The 12,324-nt window shown below is 35.0% G+C and overlaps 1 protein-coding gene across 2 annotated transcripts in view; it reads right to left on the minus strand.

The window, feature by feature from the left end:
- mettl25 (methyltransferase like 25) overlaps positions 1-12,324 on the minus strand; it is a 42,683-nt gene that overhangs the window by 29,426 nt on the left and 933 nt on the right. For both annotated transcript variants that reach the window (XM_088923356.1, XM_088923357.1), the window contains exons 2-5: positions 10,818-10,982; positions 9,984-10,090; positions 8,890-9,516; positions 5,774-5,921 (exon numbers count right to left, since the gene is read on the minus strand). In XM_088923356.1, the coding sequence (XP_088779482.1) occupies positions 5,774-5,921; positions 8,890-9,516; positions 9,984-10,090; positions 10,818-10,982 (1,047 nt within the window). The remainder of the gene's footprint in view (positions 1-5,773; positions 5,922-8,889; positions 9,517-9,983; positions 10,091-10,817; positions 10,983-12,324) is intronic.

A 12,324-nucleotide genomic window follows, 5' to 3' on the forward strand; every position in this document is an offset into this window, starting at 1 on the left:
AATTCCATTTAACTGCTTTTGTTTGCAGACAAGAGCAGTCAAGTAGAAAACTATGCAATGTATATGACCTATGTATGTACTAGTAGTGCATTATGAAGCCATTTAGGCATCAAGAAGTTCTGCAGTTTTCTGCCTCACCATTTTTAGGTTTGAAAATCTATCAAGCAAATCTTATTGTATAAAAATGAAACTGTGATGATAAGTTTTCAAGTATTGCAAGCATTGTAAAAGAAGTTAATTGCAGAATCTGTAAATACATATTAATGTAATGTAATTTTATAACATATAGAATGTAAGTGTACAGTGTAAATAAAAGTTCTGAGAACAATGCATGTTACCACACTCAGTAAAGTACAGCACAATGTACGATAGGTTGCAGTATCTTTGATGGAACTGTACTAGATGACGCAATTGTTTTTATTATAAAGACAGTGACATTGATAAGCAAAATCCAAAAGAATGCATTTAAAAAAATAATCTATATTTGCAAGCATTTACTGTGTAATTTAAAACACTTCGTTTGGATGTAAAAAGCATTTTAAAAGAAATCAGTCTTTAATGTCTTTATTCCCCTGTAGTAGGTGCGTACTGTATACTGTACTAATGTAAAATATTGTTTTTTATATCTGAATTTTCAGTTTTTAGAATTTGTTTTAATTGTTTAACCACATTTCTAAAATATATTATTTTTGTATTTGAATGATTTCAAAACACTGCAAATGACCAAGATCAGATATTTCTGTAAACTTTTCATTTTTTTTACAAAAATACCATGAGAAGAGCTGTGTCTTCCGAGCAGTAAATTGCAAAGGTTAAAAGGTAAGCATGTAGAAAAATAGCAAACGTTGAGGCAAAACCCTACACACTTGTGAACAGAGCTGATCTTCTCCACAGGTTGATAGAGGGGAGAAGAAATGAGGGCAGAATTATTCATTTTGAAGTGGCTTGTCAGTACAAAATAACTTTAAAATTGAAAAATACTGTTGAAAAAAGAATGGGTATACACAACACAAAATGGGAACAGAATAATTACTACAGCTGTTGTATGGGATATTAAGATGGTTATTGAGCACAGTGATAATTACACGCTCCAGGCCAAAGAGGAGGGCACTCAAATTAACTTATGTGTAACACCTGCTGTGGTAGACAACAATACCTTTAGGAACAGGAACTTTTTCTGAACAAAACAAGAGAACAGCCAGTTCAAATCAGCTGGTACCATGTTTAACATTTTACTCAACAGGCATTTAAAAAAATGTACTTTACCAGAGATAATGCTGCTCATAGTCTATAATATGTATTATGCAGATATGCCATTTTTTGTTGTTTGCATGTACAAGCTACAGCAATGCAATAAAAAAACTGCAGTTCTACAACTTTCGTTAAAAGCCTACGTTCTGGATTTCACCATTAGAAAAGGTGAAGATAAAGATATTGCTATACGGGCATGACTCTAGTGTCAGGAGGATAAAATAATTGCTCTTCTAAAATCTGTTTAGATTTAATATTAATATTTTCAAATTTTAAGCACACTGGACAGTTACCCTTGGACAATTGCATTACTAAAAACCTCACTGGCCTGAGGTTTGATCTTAAATATCAATTAAAATTAAGTGATACTAGATATACAGAGATGCTTATTTCTGGTATTCTTTCTGCTTTTTGTGAGAAACAGCCCTAACAAATATTCCAGACATACCAACTACTGTGGTCCACGTATTTTTGCTTCTATGTCAACCGTGAAACATAGCTCACTTGCTATGGGTAAGAAGTAAAAGAAAAAAAACAATTATAATAACATATATAGACTCTGTGAAATGGTGACATGAAACGGAATATTTGAACTGGCACATGATCAATTCAATAAATCAATCAACTATTTATTGCTTTTCCACTAAAGATTATATTGAGATTGGGATTTCATTTTTACAGTCTATCAAGATATTCAGACTCCTGTCCATGATGAACAAGAAAAGAGGAACAGTGAGACTTGCAAACAGAAATCTGCAATAGCCAGTGTCAGTGGGATAATCCAGCATGAGAATATGATATACCTCTTGTAGAGGTCAAATAAAAATTAAATAAAGGCATCTAACTTGCAATAACACATTTCACTAACAGTGCTTGTATTTGAAATATTTTTGCTCTCTCAAGAACATCCATTGGCATATGTAATGGCACTGTTACAGAGGTACTCAATATTACAGTCCCCGTTTCATCATTCCTAATTTCATTGCCATTACCAATTCAGTTGGTAATAAATAATAAAATATCTTTTACAAACAGTATCTTTTATATAGATATTTTCAGTAAAACCGTACATACTGTATATTGCAACACCACATCTACCACTGAAGGTTGAGAGATGAGAAACTGTTTCACCAATTAAATAAATAGGGGCTTTAAACAGGCCAGATTGGAAACAAACTGTAAGCACACCTAAACTGAATAAATTTGCTGTTATTACAACATTTTACATTGGCTATATAAACTGAAATTGTACAAAATTAAGTTGGAGTGGACTATTTAGCAGAGTGGAATATTTGATGGAATCCAATAGCTTTGACTAAATAAACTTATTTTGCAGTGATGGATCTTTTAATCAGTTGCAATTACAATTCCACATTTTTTTCTGTTTTGACAAACAGAGAGCCTGATAATTATTTTCAATGTACCAGTCATGAGTCAAAAAAGTGTACTGCATTAATAAGATACAACTATAAAAAATAGTACGGCAGAAACTGAACACTTTCTTGTTTCATATTAGGTAGCTTGAACAAAATATGAGTACATTAAAAAAAAGAAGTGGACAATGATTGATTATATTTTTCCAGGAGTGGAAAAACTCTGATCTCACCCATTCTGTATTTTCCAGCTTGATCACCTTTTGGTGTCACAGGCTTGTTTTAACATAAGGAATCAAGGGCAGAACTGGCTGTATATGACATGCCAGTGTATCCCAGCTTTAGCAAAAAGCTAACAGTCATTGGCTGCACTAACATCCCCCCCCCCCCGTATTAAAATATATACTAATGGTTTTCCCTTCTGTTTTAGGCCATACTGTATGATGCACTTCCCACTTTGATTTTTCTTCTTGGATCACAATTTAGCACACAGTTATATCATTATATTACTGTGCATCAAGTCTGGCCAGCAAATAGTTGGCACACGTTGTGATAATGTAGAGTTGCTTCAATCCAAAATAGGAAAGAAATGCCGAGCTAACAAGAATTTGCCTGGCATTGAACATGAAATACTTTAGGCCCCTTTTTAAAATGTCCAGCTTTAGTTTAATGTTTATGGTGATATGTTCAGTGTGAGACTGGAACAATGAAGACAGAGCCAGGCACACCACGCATGTGTTGTACTTAAGGAAGAACTACAAAGACCAGTCTATGGAATAAGAAGTGTTCAGTTTCAGCTTTGTTACATTTTAGCTAGAGAGGCAAAAATAAATTAGAATGTGAAAATGGAAATCTTAAATTGAAACAATCTCAAATTTGATCATAATGGGTTTTCAAATGTCTTTTGAACTTCAATAAGCAACGTCAATATCAAAACTGCAAGTCTTTAAAATCAACTCTAAACATATTGTTTTAGGTTTTCACTTTCTTTTGATATTTGTAAAGAGAACTTGAGAGTAAATGAGTCAAAGGATAAAAAACAGTGCTCGATTTGCCAAGGGTGTCATTAGTAGAACTGTCAAACTGCACAAGACTTCTTTTTTCTTTAATATTGTTTGACTGTTTAAGTCAGAAGAGACCTCCCAAAGTTTCCCAAGGATGTTAAATAGTTGCAATTTAGTTTTCCATCTTTGTCAATATATTTTAGGAGGGTGATAATAACACAAAGTCGTCAAAAAATCTTGGTATATTCAATGCACACACAAACATGTGTACTGTATATCTTAAGAGTGAATCTGAAGAACATTTCCTTTGATTTGATAATGTGTGAGGAATGTTCCAGAATGGAAGAACCCAGGGGCATACAGCTGTAGAACTGAAAATTTCACAATAGGCTCAGTCATGTTGAACTGGAAATGCACTGATTTACTCATAGCAGATATCTGAGGTCTACACCTAAATGTGAGGACTGATGGTTCACAAGGCATTGTATGAGACATTGCAAAATTAACAATTGTGATAACAACTGCAACAGAATAAAGATGTTAACTTCTCAATCAATGACACAATGCCTGTGCGAATTGTCTGACAGGTTATGAATGACATGCTCTCAGCGTGAATACAGTATCCATGACTATCATACATAACACCAACAAAACGATACTGGTGTTCATGAATTCAACAGAACGTTTCATACACATAATGTTGTCCCATGAAGCAATGTTCATGTGTGAATGTTGTTTGGACTATTCCATAAGAGATGTCATCAGTAGGACTGTCAGAACCTCAGAATCTTGACATTCATAAGTAAAACAAATATGAAGAGACATCATCATTAAGCAGTATGCAATATATTCATCGGATCCATTGTATGCAGTGCCATTTGTATGCCTGCTTAGCCACTCCATGTACTGACTTCTAATATAGGTGATTATCAACTGGAATGACAAATACTAAATGTGAGATTAAAATGTTCTTGTCAGAAACATGCAAATAAATGATGAAATGTTGATGTAGCCAAAGTATTATCAGTAAACTGTATATATAATATACATTGTATGAATCTATATGTGTTAAACAGACTTTCTATTATCTTCCTACTTTCTATCTGGAGAGAGACACTGGGCCAAATCCTGTCACAAACCATGCACAATACTTCACATATCCACAATAATTCTGTTTCCAAACATGGACACAATCTCTCCCCTAGACCCCTCATGTTGTACTATCTGTGAGGACAACTCAACGTGTGCAATTCAGTGATAACCTAGAGTGGGAGGAAGGCTAACAAAGAGGACCTGAAATAAACCATGCGTGAGTCAGCGATAACATTTTCAATGTCATGTTCACTTGATGTATTTTTCAAGATAAACGATAATTAGAAATGTTCGAACTTTGCAGTTGGTTTGCCTTAGCACCTGACAAAATTGAACTGTACTTGTTTATCATATACAGATGTTAATCTGTCCCTTTTTCCTATGAAGCATTCCCTAAAACTTTAAATGTGTTAAAAAATATTAAGTGAAATAAGAGATTGTGTTCTTCTTTTGTTTGTCCACTGATTTTCTCTTTCAGCACATGATTAATAAATAGAAAAGCACAGTACTTTATACAGAGACAGTGTTTAGCTTTTAAACTGGAAATTGCAGTTGACTCTACAACACATTTCAAAACAGTGACAAATTGGTGCACTTCAGAAGATGAGAATTATGTTTAATACTGCAATAACAATAAAAACAACTGCTGAAGGGTTCTGGGAAAATAAAAAAAGGACTATTTTGTGATTTCTGAAACTTAAGTTAAAGACTGACTACAGCTGCAATGCGCTGTGCAATGCAAACCATATGTATGAAAAGGTTAGGTCTTGTGGGAATATTCATTGCTGAAATGTAATTATGTACATTTTCCCCTCAAAGAAGTAAAAGGGATCTGTTCTGCACTAACATCTAACAAAAATACTACAATAAGCAAAAAACTCAGAGTTCTACTTAATTACTCTGTCCAATGAATTAACCTAAAATTCAAATATTTAATCTTACTTAACCCCTAACTGTGCTTCCAGAAATAGCAATGTGGTATGCACAGCACCAGAGAATCCAGCATTTGGTTACATTCAAGTCTTGAACAAAAAAAAAAGAGCATGTAATTACCTTGTCTTGCACAATCAAACTCTTCAGATAAGAGGTGATAGCAGCACCCCACACTACACACAGCCTTCAGCTCAGACTTGGACACAAACATTCTCAGCATGCTTGGAGCAAGATCACCACATGTATGTAGACCGACCATTACAGAATCCTATAAGAAAAAAAAAGTATTAGAATATTAACTTTGATATCAGTATCCTTATGAGAAATAAGTGCTAGTTATATACATTTGTATTTACTATACAGTGAACAACTGATATGCTTGCCTTTGTGACAGGCTAAAACTTTAAACTATATAACAGAGTATAACTCAGCTAGGCTGATGGAATTTTTCATTAGGAACTGATGTTGTTTTTATTGTTAGTTTTACAGATTAATGGTAGCACAGGCAGTGAAAAATCAGGATCTTTTTTTTCAAATCAGATCAGACCAGCCAGAACAGAAAATAAAGTGGGAAAGCCACAAAACTACATATTTCCAACTAGAAACAATACTCTAATACAGTACCACAGATCCTGTAGCTTTGTGGTTAATCTTAGGCTCTGTGCCATTGTGGTGAAATACGATCACCTACTACTAAGGTGATTAGTGAGTGCTTTCTCTTGCCATCTTGCGCAGAAGACTAACATACTGCATGTAATACAAAGGACAAATGAAATATGTGGCTGGAAGGGAGATTGGTAGTTGCCCAAATGTTAACGTGGAATATCATGCCAAAATCTGGTGTTTATATAGTGAAAAGAATATAAACTAAAATAACAGAGGCATAGAAACCTAGAAAAGCAAAATCATTACAACAGATATTAATGCAAACTTGCTGTTTCATGATTAATCACATGTGTGGCATACTGTCATAAGGAAAAAAAGTGAAAAGAAGTGTGATCATATTGGTTTATAATCAGACATACGTACAAGGAAGGGTTCATCATATGGAATAACCAACTTTCAGAATTGTCTTTGAAATGAAACTTGCAACATTTTATAATTGTCTAAATTCACATTCAGTCTCTTATTTTAAGAAAGAACATATCATCCACTCATGACTTGCATGCTGTGTAGTTAGGCTTCTGGTGCATAATTGCTGCCACACATCAGCCATATACTTTACTTCAATGCTGAATGAAGTGGGTTCTAACCTACATGTCTTTTGTAGTGAATATTCTAATAGAATTCTATTTGAATTAAGAAAGTTGTTAGATGTAACATCTGTGCACAGAGATATTAGGCTACTACAGAACAATCCAGAAGTAACTTTATTTTGTCTTGTAATTATATGGCTATGAAAAGGTTTATTAGATTCATATTAAGATTCTATTAATTATTCAATTACTGTTCAATTAATAATGTGTTAAAAGCATTAGTCTGAAAAGAATCTGCTCCACTCCACACACACAAATTGGTTTGCACTGCTTTTTGTGAGGATTAGGTTAAAATGCCTGAACAGAATTCACAGTGCTCATGATCACTTTCAATGGTAAAGCCTGCCACCTTCAGTTTCTTGTAAGTTACTACATGTTGTGACACTAAAAGATGTTTTAGGAGGAAAACAGAACTTAGAATAGTATTTTATTTTTCATACTGATTTGACCTTAATATGTAGTAATTCAAAAAGATAAGCTTAGTAATCATGTTGAGTTATTTTAATTATACTCCAAAGACAGGTTTAAGAAAGGTAAAATAAATTAAAAGATCCTGTCTTGGTTGATCTGCATAACAGAATAATCTATGTGAAATGAGGGGTGCACCCCTCAATTGTGCACCATTCTACTTTTCATTTAACAACCTACATGTAGTCCTAGTTCTCCACATAAAAATGAGATTATACTATTAAAAATATAAACAAAATTATTATATACCATTGCAAATCTCCAATTCCAGAAACTATATCTGTATTTAATGAGCGGTACTGCATAAAAGGCATTAAGAGGCATTAATTCAGGCTAAAAGAACCCCAGCGTGATACATTAGATTATATAGTTTAGAGGATTGTAAGAGAGTTTATAAAACACGCATGCACCTTTGATAACCTAGCAACAAAGGGAACACAATCCAAAGATATGTGCTGATTTACTGTAAACTGGAGCAAAGATAAGACAGAAATAGCTCATGTCATTTTTTACCTACAGAACACCACTGCAAAAACACAGTGGTTTAACTGTGTCAGTATCCAAAAGGAGTACAAAACTTCAAGTTAATTTAATATTCAGTAACTGGACAGATGATAAATAGTAGAAGAAGAAGGCTCCACAGCCGAAATGTTGTGTTTCTTTTCTTCTCTTTTCAGCATGGAATAAACTTTTACTTGTTCAATTGTTATACAGCCATATAAGTTATCACTATCAATATTTCTACAGCCATTTAGCTAATGTGGCACTTTCTGATTTCTTGAATGACAGACTGTAATGTACTGTAACAATGTACTACAGGAGCACATGACTGTGCTATAGTCTATGTTATTTATACACGTGACTGAATTCACTTTTTTATGCATTTTACATCCTTTCTACTGTTTCCATGAGTATGTTAAGTACCGTATTTCACTCAGTTAAACATTTGCATAATAAATTATCAGCAAATGATGGTTAGCACTGCTGCCTCCAAGCTCTGGGTTTCATTCCTGGGGTGCTACTGTGGTGTGGAGTTTGTATGTTCTCCCCATGTTCATGTGTGCTCTGGTTTCTCCCAGAGCTCAAAGACATACAGGTAGGTTAAGTGGTTTCTGGAAAAATTGACCCTGGTGTGATCGTGTGCATGTTTGTGTCTATGTATGTGTCTTGCGATAAACTTGTGTCCTGTCAGGGGTGTATCCCGCATTGCGTCTGTTGCTTGTTGGGATAGGCTCTAACTCTCCCTCAACAATCCGTACTGCATAGAGCATTTAAAAAAATAGATGGATGGACAGCCAGCAATTAAGTAGATAATACTACTGTCTTACTTTTATAATAACTGAAACCACAGAACAGAAGAAAAAAAGACAGACCTGCTGCTGTGTGTGTGTCATCCATGGAAAAGTGAACAGAATTAGCTCTGAGTTAAGACTGAAGTAGCATAAAAAATGATTTATGACTACAAAACAACATCAAGTAATTCAAAAAATATAATAAATGCACATAAACAACCTCCATGTCTTCTATAATGTCCCGCAGTTCTGTTTCCGCAGTAACGAAGGAAGTCAGTGGTGAGTAAAGGCTGTAGTCACTCCTACTCTTGGCCTTCTTTTTTAAATTTTCATGTTTTCTCCTCTCTTTCTCATCGTTGCTCAATTCACTGGGAGGTATCCTTGGAGAAGGCAACTCCACTATTTCGGGTGAAAGGACACTAAGAAATGAATTGGCAGATTCTAGATATTCAGGATTTATTGTATCGAATAGCGTGTCTGCATTCGTCTCAGTTTCATCCTTCAAAACTCCCTCAGAGGGCTTGAATGAGGTAGCAGGCTTGTCCAAAGTAGCCATTTCCAAGAGTGATGTCAGTTCTTCCATTTCTTTGTTGTTTTTCAATCTGGGGTTACTGGTACTGTCATTCTCTTCCTGTGTCTGTTTTTTCTCTTCTGTCTTTGATATTTGTCTCTGGGGACTTGTTCTGCTGTGCCTTTGGTAGGTTTTGGAATACTTTTTCAGTTTCCTGTTCCTCTCCTTTGCTCCATGGGTGTTGGTATTTGATGAGTCTATCCCATAAACCTTAAGGCCATACTGCATAGACAGAAAAGAGCACAAGTAGCCTTTGCCAGATCCAATATCTATCACCTAATACAAGAGAAAAGAGAGCAAGAAAAATTAAACATTGCTGTGCTGAGAATTAATAAGAGGCTGTTGACGACATTTTTCAACACACGCAGAAAGTCTAAAAGACATTAAATGTTTCGCATTTCAAACTATTTACAAGGAAACAGTGAATTGTTAGGTTTTCAAAAGACTCTGATTTGAAAACCATGCATCCTAAATGTATTTTAACTTGTAGCAATAGGAGTGTTTCAGTACTAATACAAACAATGTACCCTTATGTAATTATTCGTTTATCCAGGGTACCACTTACTTAGCTGAAGACATACAGGAACCAACAAAGGGTTATAACTAAGAAAATGTATCTATTGAAAACCACACTCTGACTTCACCAAAAGTACTTTTAATGCTGCATGATATGTATTGAATAATATTTATGTTCTAGTATGAATACTGTTATTCCACAATGACAAAATATTGGAATTACTTACCTGACAAACATGACAATACTTGGCTAATCCCGCAATCACCTCTGACATGACCTGAACTTCATGCGATTTCTTCAAATTCATAAACTCATCTGTGTTCAGGATCTCGTCTAAAAATAAAGTTCAACATTTTTGTGAAATACAGCTGGCATAAAGTGAAGTTAAAAGCTCAAAATATTTAAACTGCAAGAATTTTAAAACTATTCTGGAATGTAATTATTTCGATGGTGGCCAAATAAAATAAAGATGAAAGGTAGCGTGTACAATAAGAATTGTTCTTATGCCTGGTACATAAAGTTACATTTCTTTTTGCTTACAAACTACAAAATAAAAACGATCACTTCATCCTTCGATAATTTTCTTATATTTTCATTAGCAGCTCATTTTGCTTCAGCCAGGAGACCAGTGTTTTCTTTAGGACTGTGTATTATGAGGGACAAGCTTGAGAAGCCTGACATCATGAGAACTCAGTACTGCAGTGTGAAACGTTTATATATTTCTAAAATATTCCACAACTCCAAAATGTGAAGTGGTGCAAAAAAGAAAAATCAAACAAGGAAACAGGTGATGATGCTGATTTTTTGTTAGTGGTTTGGTTGCAATAAAACCTTAAAAACTTCCAGGATTTTATAGTATCAAACTCTTGATCGTGAGGGTAGTAACTGGCCAGGAACAGAACCTTAATTATAAAGCAAATAATACGTCTGCCAAATCTAGATCAAATTAACTATTTCATCCTGAACAGATTAATCAAGGCTATTATGGTGCTTTGTCAAGAACAGCAAGCCTGTAAAAAATGAAAGATATGTGAACATTCCAGTTTTCTTCCTTGTCTACCTTTGCTCATGACATCCTCTTCGTTCAGCATCTGCATCAGATCATTCAGCGATGTGCACACTAGTAGTTTTGGTAGGGAATGAGCTTTTGCGGCATGAAGAAATCTTGCTACATCCACCAAATGCTTTCTGTCCTCGCTGAAACCAAAATCTGGCTGGCCCCTTCCTGTTTGAAGCAACAGAAAAACATTTTTGATTGATAGATAGATAAGACTTTATTGATCCCGAAGGGAAATTGATGTGTTACAGCAGTCCAGCCCAAGACAAGCAAAAAAACAGACATCAGAATAGATGAAAAATTAGAATACGTACAGTTATACAAAATAAATATAAAATAAAATAAATACATACTGTAGGTGTGGGCAAAATACGATCATAGTCACTGTAAAAACAATAAAATATGTGCAAAATGTGCATAGGTATATACAGATTGAGTGTCCAAAAAAAGTAAATGGAGCAACATGCTGTCCATAGACGAGCAAATGAAGGGCTAACAGTCCTAGCCCAGGGCAGCGTTATACACCCTGACAGCCGCCGGGAGGAAAGACCTGCGGAAATGTGAATAAGCTACATTCAATAGCACAATGTTAGGCTAAGACCTATAAAAATGGATCTGCAAAATAATCTCTTATACAATGTGCTGCTTGCTTAAAATAAAACAAAAAATCAGAATGAAAATAAAGAACAGTGGTGCAGTGGTTAGTGCTGCTGCCTAAACCAGGCGCTGGGGCCCTGGGTTCAGTTCTGGATCTAGGGTGCTATCTGCTATCTGTTTGTGTGGGTTTCCTCCGGGTTCTCCAGTTTCCTCCCACAGTCCAAAATTACACTTGTTGCTTAAGTGGCTTCCAAGAAAATTGGCCCTGGTGTGAGTATGTGCATGCCTGTGCCTGTATCTGTGTGCCCTGCAAAGGAATGGCATCAAGACCAGCGTGTATCCTGTATTGTGCCCATTGCTTGCTGCGATAGGCTCCAGCTCCCCCAAGAATCTGAATTGGACGAAGTGGTTAGAAAGTGGATCCCTCCACGTTCCCAATCGTTGACTCACACAAAATCCAAAATTCCATTATACTGTATACTGCTTTTCCTGATAAAACCGCATCAGGAGTTAAAAGACTTTACGTCAAAAGTTTCATAGGTAAAGAGCATTTACTTTTTCACAAGCCTTTGTACTTAGCATAATCCAGACACAAAATCTGTTCTCTCGCAGCTTCCAACTCAAATCATTCGTAGATTAGAAAAATCTGAAATTTTATTTCCAGATGCCAAATATTTTCAGAAACCTTTTAAAGGACCACCGACCTTGTAAAAGAAAACAGCTTCACAAACTGCCCTAATGACAGAAAGAATTTAAATCAATTTAATTTTAAAGATGTATTTTCCAAAAATGAAATCTCAAATCATGGATGACAATTAAAGGCTAAAAGCTGACTGTTACATGGTTCCAGTGATGAGCAAACCTTTATATAAGGCAGTCAATGTGCACTGTTAAATGTTGCATAGAAGATTGT

The sequence above is a fragment of the Atractosteus spatula genome, chromosome 8 (assembly GCF_055471065.1).
Source record: "Atractosteus spatula isolate fAtrSpa1 chromosome 8, fAtrSpa1.hap1, whole genome shotgun sequence".
NCBI classification, from domain to species: Eukaryota; Metazoa; Chordata; class Actinopteri; order Semionotiformes; family Lepisosteidae; genus Atractosteus; species Atractosteus spatula.